We start from the raw sequence: 12,142 nt of genomic DNA on the forward strand, positions 1-12,142 counted from the left end.
TAGTTTCAGGAACTGGCTCCCAGAGCCCTGGAGTGCCAGGCCAGAGCTGGAAGTTCCAGTCCTACTGAAGCTCCGAGTCACGTGAACTCTCCAGGCCCATCCTCCTCTCCAGCCTCTGGCTGATTGACAGCTCAGAAATCCTGGTGTGCATCCGAATCACATGGGGAGCTTGTTTACGATGCAAGTTAACCAAGTTCCAGCTTGCGGTGGGGCACAGAAATCTGGATTACGAACCCTCCAGAGGACTCCAGAGCCGGAGGCCGAGACCCACACTTTGGAAATCAGTAACTAAAAGTCCCCATGGCCCCCTCTGCCCATCCTTTCTAATCATCCATGTCCCAGACCAGTGGTTTATACCTGTACCCTGAGAGGACCCCTAAGGTGCCATATGTATTCCAGGAGTCCCTACAAGGGAAAAGAGTTGCCAAGCCCGGGGGTAATACACACACACACCCTTTCTTCCTGGATTTAAAATGGTTCCATTAAGGCTGCACATTTCATTTGTCTTTAAACTCCACTGAGAAACACACCCCAGTCAAGCCGACTGCTGGGATGAGGTCCAGAACTGCTAGGCTGCTCACCTGCCCACAGCAGTATGGCTCAGTAGATGAGTTAAAGGGCCAACTAACACCAGCTCTTTCCTCCGCGTGCAACAGGGTGGTGAGGTCGAGGCTGCACCGGACCTCGCGGCAGCACAGGGCCAAGGAGCCAGGGGCCTTTGGCTTTCAGAGAAGAGACAAGCTGGAGGCCCTGGAGAGAGTGCCCTCAGCTTCAGCACCGACGCCCTACCCATATCGGTGGGAGCCCAGAGAGTGAGGCCAGGGGCCTGCGCTGGGCAGGGAGGCAAGGATCCAGAGAGGACACTACTTGACTCAGATCAACAGTGGCCCTGGGCCCTGTCAAGGCTTTATTTGACACCACTCTGTTTCAATACAAACAGTCCAGAAAGAAAGTCAAGTCCCTTGGGGGGGGGGGGGGGGTAGGGAAGAATGGTCTGTGTTGCTTGGGAGCCCAACCCCAAACCCACAGGGGGCAGGGTGGGCCCAGACTGTCAGCACAGCAGGGGAAGATGGCACCAAGGATGACACAGTACATGGCCTAGTGGCCAGGGGGCAAGGCGTGCAGCTCTGTAGGTGCCTCAAGCTCTCAGTGGTGGGGTGCTGTCCAGGCCCCCCTAAGACCAGGATGACACAGAAGAAAGTTGAGCCCCAAGAGCCTGTTTCTGTCCCTCATGTCCTCTGCTTCCTTGGCCAGCATTACGCTCACAGCATCCAGAGCAGGGCACAGGGCAGATGAGACCCACCATGGCCACACCAAGCAGGGGAAGAAGGGACAGAGGGTCCTGTGCTCCACAATAGATGGTATGGAAGGACTCCGAGACACCCAGGAGAAGTATCCCTCAAGTGATCACTGTAAAAAGGGGTGGTGAGACAGGAGAAGATCACTCGGGCCTCAAGTCTGATCCCAAATGAAACCTTTCAGTAGCGGGTAAAGTTTCTAGCCCTTAAGAAGGCCCAGACGAAGGTCCTTCCCCTCCCCTGCCCTCTCCTGGCACCCAGAAGAGGCCACTGGAGCAGCCTCCCTACCCTGGGGCTGGTCTATAGCAGAACTCTTTCTAGACCTGCCCACTGGTTCCAGAGGATGGGGACCAAACCCCAGACAACCTGGAAGGATCCTAGAGCTGGCCAAAAAGCCTTACACTTCTCACTTTCCCTACTTGGGGAAGGGCTGGGCCCAGAATAAACCCTCCTGAGGAAACTCCTCCCCTCACTCCCAGTGTGGCAGGACGAGCAGCAGCTTGGGGGCAGGACCAGAGGACAGTAATCTAGCACACAGGGGAGGGGGTGTGAGGGGAGGAGAATAAAAGGGCTCAGTCTACAGGCTGAGGTCAAGGCTGGAACCACCCATCCCCCTCACCCGAGATCCTCAAAGGCCACCCCACTCACACACAACACATATAAAGTAACAATTCCTCCCCAGCTTCCACAAGGCAAGCGCCCCTGGCCTTGGAATCATGGGGGTTTTGCTGTTGTCGCCACCATATGCCTGAGCCGTGGCACCTGGATCAGTAGGAACCATAGCGATCCTGGGGATGGGGAAAGAAAAAACAAAGTCAGTCTCTCACCTGCAGCTTTCCTGCAACACGCCCCTGCAAGACTAGGGTACTCGGGGAATCGGGCACCAATCTCACATGGCAGAGACTGTTCTGTATTTTATTGTGACTCAGGAAAGGGGTTGTGACCAGATCCCAAGGGGGAAGCCCTGCCTAACCTCGAAGCTGGGGAGGGAGGAGAGAGAGAAGTAAGGTGACAAGGCTGTGGAAATCCGTGCAGACATGGCAGCATCTTAGGGAGGCCGAGCCCTGGTACCAAGCTCAAAGGAAGGAAGCTGCCTCTCCAGGAAAAGAAAAGGCTCTCTTTCAGGCTCAGGAGCTACCCAGCAGCAGTGTCTGGATGTGGTGGAGGCGGCCAACCCCCAAGCACTACTCTATAGCGCTTTACCCTCCCGCCCCAGGTCAAGCAGCCCCAGCCTCACCTGCAAAGAATTCATCACGCCATTGGCCAGCACAGCCATCTTCCCGGCCACAGACTTGACACCCTGCTTAAACTGGGCAATGTCAGCTGTGGGGAGCACGTTGCCCAGAGATACACTACCTGTAAAAGCAAGGGAAAGGGTGGTCTGGAAGCCCTGCAGGAAGCCCTTCCCAGCCCACAGGGCCCTCCAGCTCTGCCCACGGGCCTTGCCTGGCATGCACCTTACCGCCAGGGCCCTACCTGCTCCATGAGCTCCATCCATGTCCCCGAAGAGGTCAGAAGAGCTGATGGCACTACTACCCGAGAGCTGCTGGAGACGAGACCTGGCTTCATGCTGTGGTGAAGAAAGGGAAAGACCTGGAGATCTTTTGGTCGATGAGTCAAGCACTCCTTATCGGCCAAGACACCCTGGTGCTAAAGCCCAAAGCAGTGGCAAGGAGGAAGCTCTTACTCCACCTGCTGCCTCCAGGCTCAGGGTGGACAACCCTACTTACCTCGGCATCCACCTCCCGCCCAAAGAACATGTCCGATGAGATGGCTTTGGCTCCTGCAAATTTCTGACGTGCTTCACTGGACTCGAGGCCTGAGCTCCGGCTTTCCACTTCCCTTCTGTTTGTGACTCTGAGGGGTGGATGTGGGATAGCTCTGATCCTTCCCATTACTGTCAGAGCCTAGTATTACTAATCCCATTACTAACAGAGGCCAAAAAAAGCACCAGTGGCCTTCTGGGGATGCTTACAATGGCCCATGGGCTATGGCTCTGGGCCCTCTCCCCTGGACAAGGCCCTTCTCTTCTCCACACCGAAGCCAAGGCACAGACAGCTTACGTTCACTCTACTAGGCGGCATGGAAATACATTAGGGTTCTGCCCCAAACCACTAGAGCTTCGTCAAAGTCTCGAATGTCCTAGGATCACTACTGCCAGTCTACTCCTAGTTACAAGTGGCCTAACACTACAGTGACCATATGTCTCAGCTGGCCTGAGTTTGTACCTACTCTTCTGGCATTTCCACTCTCAAAAGCATCCCAGGGTGGACCTAAAAGTGTATGGTCACTCCTATCTACCACTGACGAGCAGAGACACTGGCCTAGGTGCTTTGTAAGTTTCATTACTTTTAATCCTTCCAACGGCCCTGTGAAGTCATTACTTATGTCCCCCATTTTACAAATGTTGTGCGGGTAATTTGTTAGTTAAACATTGCCCAGACTGACATAAAATAGGCTTTTAAAAAAACAAGGAACATGGTGGCCAGAGACACATACCCCTGAGTGTTCAGGACTGAAGCACAAAATCAGGCCCCTCTTGCCAGAGAAACAGATCTTGAACAAAAGAAGCTGCTAGGCTTTCTGTGATGATAAAGCAAAATTCAAACCAAAGCCCAATTCCTGTACTACCTAATCTGGTAGCCACTAGCCACATGTGGCTACTTAAATTTATTAAAATTAAATTATAAATTTCAGTTCTTCAGTTACAATGGCCACATCTGAGGAGCTCAGTAGGCACACAGTCAGTGGTCATCACACTGGACAGTGCAGGTACAGAATTTCCATCACCACAGAAAAATCCTACTGGACAGTGTTGCCCCTGCCCACTCCACCTTTCTGAAATAGGCCGGATGCTTGAGACGGTCACTTCTGGCTCCTTCTCCTCCATCCTGTCCATACCCCAGGCGGTATCTGTATCCCAGCGGGAACTGAAACTTTCCCCCAAGGAAAAGGGGTTGTCCTTGTACCTAGTGAGACAGTAGAGTAGCTCAGAGAAGCCTGATGAGGAACATGGTGGCCAAGTCTGCACCCCAACAACAGCCTTACTTTGGGGGTCCAGAGGCGAAAGTACCGACATCATCAAACAAGTCCAGCTGCGAGCGGGAGGATTTTGCACTCACTGGGGTTTCCTGCTCAATCACCTGCATCTCAGACAACACCGAGTGGGAGACAGAGCTGTGGAGACAAGCAGAGCCAGGCCCAAGGGCAGGTGTGAGCAACAGTGTCACTACACAAGAGAAGATGCCCAGCTGCTGGCAGAAACCTGGGTTCTCTTTCACTGGGCATCACCCAGAGCCGTCTCCCCCTGCCTGTGCACAGGCACGGGGCCAGACCCAGCAGGGAGTGCTAGGAACCCCACTGAGCTGGAGCACACCCTCAATGGTGCACACATCAGCTTTGTTTTCTCAAAGCAGGGCTTCCCTCACAAAGCACCGTTTGCCTGTTATAATTTTAATGAGGATGTGCACCAAATGATAGCGCTCTTTTGCCCTTGGAAACAACTCAGCAGACTTGCTGTATCATGAGCCGCATCCTTCACCCAGATGAACACATACACATGGAAAAGATGAAAAATGCCCCAGAACCAGGGAAAGGAGTCCGATGGCATCAAAGAATGAGTCCTTAATTGTCCTAACCCCTACACCACCCCGCCTTTTTTTTGAAAGATGAAAGTATTTCAAAGTACACAGCCTGGCTATATGCACGAAGCCCTGGGACTGCTGTATGGTATCCCCGTGAGAAGAGGCAGTGAGTTGGGCAAGAGGTACTAACTCTTCATGCCTCACTTTCGTCCTGTGTCATGCTCCACAGAGGCATTTTAAGAACTAATTTCACTTAAGTAAATTCATTAAAAAATATCTCAAAAAACAAACAAACAAAAAAAACACTATAGCTTTTAGCTGACAGAACCCCAAACAGTGAATATTTTACAATAGGGCATTACACAGAGTTGGCAGAGTTTAAATAAAGATTCTATTGCACTGCAAAAAAAGAAAAAAGAAAACAACAGCTGAAAAAATTGTTCATACCCTTTAACCCAGTAATTCCTGTGACCAAAACAGGGAAGGGGAGGAGATCTAAAGTCCTTCCTGGGGGTAAAATTTTATGTTTCCCTGATTAGCTGTGGGTTACACAAGCAGCACACAGACTGAAATGGAATAATTTAAATCTAACTAGTACGTGTTCTGAAAGATTAAGCAGAAATAGCCAGCCTTATCTTCTTTCAGAGAAGTGGAGTATAAAGGCCCTGAATGCTGAATTTGCCATCAGTAGTTCTATGTTCAAAATCTAGTGGTGCCAATTACTAGATTCATGGGCTTCGGGCAAGTTGCTTACTTGCTGTAAGTCAATTCTCTCACCTGTGAAAAGACACAGTAATACCTCCTGCACAGGACTGTTGTATTTAAGTAAATAAAGCCAATGGCAGAGCTCACACCCCCTCGAAAGAGCGAGCCAGCACTTAGCACAAGCCCGCTGTAGCCAGGATTGCTGGCCCCAGTGCTGTCCGATGTTCCGATTTTTAAGCGAGATCAAAAGTCTAGTGTTACCGAAATCTCTAAACGTGAGCTCTTAGTGTAAAGCAAACAAAATGCATAATAGAACTGGTTTGCAGTCTTTGTTTTGTTTTTAAGAAACCACAGCAACACAAACCCAGTGGTCCTGAAATAGGAAGGATATTGTCAATGCCAAAGGGCATTGTCTGGGGGTATTTCCAGGCGTTAGCGTGTCTGGCAGCAATGGCCTTTAGAGGACAGGGATTAAGAATGCTAAAAGCCTTGTAATTCTTAGGGAGGTCTTGAAAAATAAAGAAATGTCCCACCAAAAGTGCCATTAGCACCCCCATTACACAGCACACCCTACCCTCTTGGGTATATCAAACAAGCATCTGATCCTGCGTTTCCTTCATTTAACAAACACTAAGCATATACCTACTCTGTGACAAACATTGTACTAGGCCACTTTAAGACAATAAGCAAAACCATCTATCTGTTCAGCCTCGGAGGAAGACTGAGCCTAAAAACCCAAACTGCTGGGAAGAATTTGCAGCGGCTCTGGGGAGAACAGCGGCACTTCCCTGCCACACCCCAGAGCTGAGCCTCACCTGCGGGACACCAAGCCCATGCCCAACCTCTCTGCCTGTTCTCGCTTCTTCCCTTCCAGATTCTGTAGCTTCTTCTCCTCCTTCTTACGGTCAATCTGGAGTTCCTGGTAGGCCAGGCGCATAGAGGCAACCCTTGGAGGGAACAAACATGTCAGGGGCAGACACCCATCCTGACCTGTCCTACCTGCCCACCCAACCCCACGGGAGCTGAGGTCCCTCTGGCAAACACTCACATGGACTCCTCAGCCTGCTTCTTGGCATCAGCTGCCTGCTGCTCGCGGAGCTTCTCTGCCACCTGGGCCTGCCGCTCGATCTCACTGAAGCTCTGGCTGCTCACCTTCTGGGCCCCTAGGCCTTTCTTGGCACCCAGCTGGGAGGAGAATCATGGGATGGGGGTCTCGCCGACCAAAATGTCTTTGGTTTCCTCCCGAGCATGGGTCCTCTAGCCACACCCACAAAGAAAGCATTCCTTCCTAAGTTCAGGCAAAAACTAGGAGCCCAGCCAGCATGGTCAAGAGGGACAACAGTGGTTCTGCTGGAGCTGGGCATGAGGTGGCTCACACAACAGCAGAAGCTGCAGGGCTGACCAGGCCCAGTATGTGCCAGGCACTCAATGTGCACAGTCTCACAGACTCTTCCCAGGAGCCCCTTGAAGACAGGCATCTTGACAGCCCTTTCATAGATAAAGTTCAGAAAAGTACCTTTGCTAAGGTCATACAGCCAGTAAGCGGCAGGGTCAAGGGGTGAATCCAGCTATTTGATGCCAGCTCCTAACCACCACCATACTGCCTCTCTCCACCTACCCCTTTCTTAGCGGCTGCTGGCTTCTTCTTGCCAATGAGGGAGGTTCTCGGTTCTGTGTGAGAAAGAAGATGGGGCATGAGTGAACACAAAGGGAGGTCAGAGACAGCAGCTCAACCCATACCATGCAGCTTCTTGGCAAGAGCTTCTAGGCAACAGCTTCAGGCAGAGGAAGGCAAAGCTGCCACCCACCGGTTCCAACCAACGGCATTAGGATAGTCCAAGCCAAAGACAGACAAAGTTAGGGGAGGTTACGGACTCCCAGCAGACTGACACAAGAACCTAGACCCAAAGCACCAGAGATAGTCACAGTCCCTGAACCAACACAAAGACTACGAGGCAGGGAGGCAGATGTTAAATGCCAGCCTCAGCTCCTACAGCAGGGAGCTGACATGCAAGGGGCTGAGATCCCCAAAACAGCTGTTGGTTACCTCTGGCAGGAAGGGCCCCTTTAGGTGACAGACACATGGACTCTAGAGAAAAAGACTTGCAGCTAACAAGGGGCCCACCCCAGAGCCTCCATACAGCTCCCAAGCCCAGAGGCCAAAGTTCTTCCCAGAGGGCTCTAGAGTCTCACTTTAGACCAAGCCACGCCAGCCTTCTCATGGGGTTTCACAGTCATTCCATTAGCTTCCCGCCCCAACCCCCAAGGGTCAACAGAACAAGAGATCAGCAAATACTGTCCAAACCTGAACCGAGACTAAAGAACACTAAGGAAAGTAAAAAAGAGCTGAAAGGCCAAGGACAAGCTGAGAAAGGAGCGTTGCCTCCAGCTGTGAGAGCTACACCCCTATCCCATGAAATGGACCAGACAGGCCAATCCTGCCTCAGACCCCAGGGTTAGGTGTCCAGTCCTGGCTCCCCACACTTTGGCCAGACCCAGCTCCACATCCAGAGGCAGACCCCAGGCCTTGTACACCAGCTTCCAGGTTCATCAATTCAAAGGCCCTGGTGCTAAAGTCCTTGCAGTTGATGCCACAGCCACCAATCCAATCCCAGTCCCCACTCCAGAGAGGTCAAATGCTGTTTCCTGGGGCCTCAGTCCACATGACCAGGCAGCACCAGATCCAAAAAGAGCCCTAGAGGCTCACCCTCTCTCAGTCACCCCACACCTGCCAGGTGGCATACTGACCTAGAGAGGCTTTGGGTGAGGTGCCAAGCAGGTCCATGTTGGGGCCGTGTTCCGGCTCTGTGGATGCAATGGTGGGAATTAGGTCTAAGGCACAAGCTTGCTTCCCTTAACGGGAAGTGATGGGACAAAAATGGGGAAGACTGGCTTTCCTCAGCTTGCTGAGGCCACCAAAAGATGAAAGGGATCCTCCAAGGGATTGAATGATGATTCAATCCTCCAAGGGATTGAAATGAATCCTAGCCCACTGAGAAATATAGGAACCCCCACACATACACATACTTTTATCCCCTTGGCCAGGTGTCCCATTCTTAGCTCCAAGTCCTTTGCCAAGACTAGGGCACTTGGTTGAAATCCAGACTGAACTCACGTGCCAGGCTACTGATCTCTGTAGAAGGGGCTAGCTCCTGGGTCTCTGCTAGGTCAGGGGCTGGTTCTTTCCAGGCAGGGGGCTGAAAAAGAGGCCAGAACACAGAAGCTTTGATGAGCTATTCCTACTGGCAAGGTGTATGAAGAATCTAAAGGTACCTTGTGGGTATAAGGCTCTCCTCCAAGCCCATGAGAAAAGGAGACTAGAATTTAATGACTACTGCTGTTGACTATGGAAAAAAGAAACAGGAAATTAACAGTCACCTCCACCCTTCCACTATTTACTTACAGCCAGAGCCTGTTCCCCTAATTTCACGACTAACAACTATTTGGCACTTATCACATGCCAAGCACAAGTCTAACGGCTTTTCACATATAAATACATTCAATGATCACAACAAACCCCATGAGGTAGATACATCTCTTTTAGAGACGCAGGTTTTGACAGGTAAAGTGACTTAGCCACCATCCTAGAAATGCTAAAGACAGGAGGAGCAGGAATTCAAACTAAGAGAGTCTGACTTTAGCACCCAGTGCCAGTAGATGAGAAACCTCCTCCCAGGGGTGGGTTGCTGATGAGAGAATCCTTTCCTTGTCCCCAACTGCAGTGGCTTTCTTATGGGGAAAGAATCCAGGAATAGTTGTCTGGAACTCCTGACATCTTTTGAGCCCTCAAGAAGCTGGTCCTCCTCCCTACTATTCCAGTTTACAGGGGTCCATTCCTTAGGAGGGCCATACTGTATGCCTACTCATGAGAGGAAGAAACATCTGGACCTACCAAGCAGTGGGCCCCAGACACTCTCTGTCTGAAGTATTACAGACATTACAAGGTGAATGGACTCCATGCCCATGATCACAGAAGGCCTTGGCCTTGGTTAAGTAAACCACCTGCCAACATCATGAGAAACATTCCTTGTGGGCACTCACTTGAGTGTGTTCCGTGAAGAAATCAGAGTCCTTCTTCTCTGGGGAGTGACTGGGAGCACTACTCATATTGTCTATCCAAAGCTAGAGGGAAGAAGACACTCTTGAAACACAGGGCTCTGAATATTCCCACTCACCCCACGACCCTAGCCCCAGGGAACAGGCACTTACATCAGTGCCATGCCTAGCCAGGGCTGCACTCCCCAGCTGCCGGATCTTTTCCCGATACATCTGGGCAGCTCGGCTATTATATTTGGTGTTGGCATCACTGGCTGTACATCCATGTTGGCGGAAGAAAGCTGTCTGGGGAGCAAAGAAGAGAGGAGAGTATGCTACAGGTGATTCCCCCAAAGCAAAAGAGGCACCTCCTTGTAACAGTCCAATTATTATTTACACATGATAATACACCCTACTGACACAGGCAGTTTTTCAGAGGTAAAGTTCCTCAGAAATTCCTGCAGAAAAACAACCTCCCATCCTCAGAGATGACTGACTGAACCTCAGCCCTTACTCAACCCTGCCTGAGGATAGCATGCCATACCCACTGTGCCCATCCTTCATCTAGGCTCACAAGATCTGGATGACTGTGGAGGCCCCAACTCCCCTAGCCTTTCCCCCAAGAACATCTGTCCAGTTTTGTTGAATCCACAGCCTATTTGAGAAGAACAGTAACCAATTTCCAAGTTTAGAGAATAGTGTGCAGTGTTGGTATAGACCAGAAAATCCTCTGAAAAGAGATAGTGACAGGGCCCTCCTAGGAAGACACTGTAAAGTTAGTACCCAAGCAGAAGAATGGGAGCGGGGAAGATGGTAAGGAGGAGCTTTACCGCGTTGGCATTCCCGCCGACCTGCATACACCTCAGCTGGAACCAGTTCCAGTTGGAATCCAACTCTGTGGACCTGTGTGCAAGGGCTGCGTGTCACCCACCAGCAGGTATCAGGAGACGCTTCCCTGGCAGACCCATACCTGTCATTTGGCCTGGGGCTTCAGTAGGCGCCCAGGAAACATTAATCAGCCACCACCCTACTTCCTCCACTCTAACTTGTCTATGAAAAAGTTTGCTCTTCAATTGTCTAGTCAAAAAGGTGCTAATTATTTTCCAGATCCAAAACGGGGTCGAATTCTCAGGCACTCAAGCTTGAATTTGGTTTTCCCCTTAAGGACAGTCATAGTCTCACTTCAGACATACTCGACCAACATTCAGCAACAAGGTCAGTGCAGCTAACTTCTCCCCCGAAATGAATACTCTGAGTGTCAAGTTTAACCAACAGAAAAGAAGGATATTTTAACCCAGACACGGAGACAAACTGCCTATGTGACAAGGGGCCCACACAGGCGGCTCCCTCCGGTGCTGATCCACCGGACCCCTCCCTGGCCGGGCAGTCGAGGCAGCTACTCTCCCTTACTGAGCACACAGCCCCGGCCGGCCGAGTAGAAACACAGCAGCCGCAAGATGACCCCACCTGATGAAGCTGAGATGAACGCCCAGGGAGCGGTGCACCCCGGAGCAGTCAATGCACAAGAAAACACCATATGTGATGCTGGCCCAACTCGGATTCTTGGCGCCACAGTCGAAGCAGGCCTGGGTGGAGGAGGCGATGAGCCAATGGTCAGGGGCCCCGAGTCGAGGCCGGGCGCTGACACGCCAGGGAAACAGCCCACGCCCGCCCCTCTCCCTCCCTCAGGCCCCAGGGGAGACGGGAGAGTCCCATCTCCGCCGGCGCCGGACCCCGCGCGCCTCCCGCTCGCGCACCTTGTTGGTCGGAATCCCGCGAAGCCGCTTAAAAAGAGTCTGGATTTCGGTCTTGCTCGGTTCCGCCGCCATTTTCTCTCCTTCCCAGACCCCAGCGCGACCGACGGGTCCTGTCGCGGGCCAATCCGCGGCCGGGAAGGCGGGGCACCGGGTCGGCTCCTGCAGTGCCCCCACCCGCCGGGGGCGGAGCGATTTGTCCCGCTCTGGACCAATGAGCGGCCGGCGGAACCGGAGCGGAGACCGCAGCAGCCCCGGGCTCTACAATGGTCGCCGGACCCACGCCGCGCCACGCCAGGGGCCAATCCGCAGCCGGGGCGGAGCGACGGCTCGCGGGCTGGCCCAAACCTTGCCGGAGCGCCACCGGGACGCCCCGCCACCCCCCGGTAGGTGGTGCGACCTTCCAGAAGGGGAGGGCTGCGAGGCTGGGGGCCGGTGGCCAGGGGTCTCAGATGGGGCCGGTTCCCGATGGATGAGTGATGATTAACAGCCCTACCAAGCACTTATGGTCCCACCGGCCTGAACGGGAAGACAATCTGTCTGGGCCCCCGTCCAGCCCAGAACTCAGTAGTCAGCCTCCAGCCTTGGCGGGCTCACACCAAACCCAATCTCGAGTACCTCCCACCCCAGATTAGGGTCCCGAAGTTCCAGAGCAGATACCAAACTGGCAAACCTTTTTCCATGACATACTCTTAGACCCACACACCTCCCCACTCAGTGTCTCTCTCCAGATGCCCTCTGCAGTCTGGCAAGGGTGGAGTATCAG

General features: G+C 52.5%; 1 protein-coding gene across 2 annotated transcripts; it reads right to left on the bottom strand.

The window, feature by feature from the left end:
- Positions 1 to 872: 872 nt before the first annotated feature.
- Positions 873 to 11,488, bottom strand: ARFGAP2 (ADP ribosylation factor GTPase activating protein 2). Of its 2 annotated transcripts, XM_047070631.1 has the most exons (17): positions 11,380 to 11,488; positions 11,090 to 11,208; positions 10,453 to 10,525; positions 9,797 to 9,928; positions 9,629 to 9,709; positions 8,703 to 8,784; positions 8,336 to 8,392; positions 7,635 to 7,676; positions 7,206 to 7,258; positions 6,636 to 6,772; positions 6,403 to 6,534; positions 4,347 to 4,475; positions 4,133 to 4,267; positions 3,029 to 3,155; positions 2,775 to 2,868; positions 2,536 to 2,654; positions 873 to 2,086 (listed from the first exon to the last, which is right to left on the bottom strand). In XM_047070631.1, exons 1-17 carry the CDS (start codon positions 11,449 to 11,451, stop codon positions 2,066 to 2,068), a joined length of 1,605 nt encoding a protein of 534 aa, XP_046926587.1. In that variant the 5' UTR covers positions 11,452 to 11,488; the 3' UTR covers positions 873 to 2,065. The 2 variants fall into 2 exon arrangements, with proteins under 2 accessions (XP_046926587.1, XP_046926588.1); XM_047070632.1 differs by lacking the exon at positions 7,635 to 7,676.
- Between the last annotated feature and the right edge of the window lie 654 nt (positions 11,489 to 12,142).

This window comes from Lynx rufus, unplaced genomic scaffold (assembly GCF_022079265.1).
Source record: "Lynx rufus isolate CCGP_SWC_20201006 ecotype Redwood Valley unplaced genomic scaffold, mLynRuf1.p SCAF_9, whole genome shotgun sequence".
NCBI classification, from domain to species: domain Eukaryota; kingdom Metazoa; phylum Chordata; class Mammalia; order Carnivora; family Felidae; genus Lynx; species Lynx rufus.

Excerpts from the sequence above, each read along its gene's own strand:
- ARFGAP2 (XM_047070631.1), bottom strand. The coding sequence starts at position 11,451 with ATGGCGGCGGAACCGAGCAAGACCGAAATCCAGACTCTTTTTAAGCGG. Across the intron at positions 9,929-10,452 it reads TCGGCGGGAATGCCAACGCG|ACAGCTTTCTTCCGCCAACA; the intron begins GTAAAGCTCCTC and ends TTTGCTCCCCAG. Across the intron at positions 7,677-8,335 it reads CTCACCCAAAGCCTCTCTAG|AGTCCATGTGTCTGTCACCT; the intron begins GTCAGTATGCCA and ends CTTTTTCTCTAG.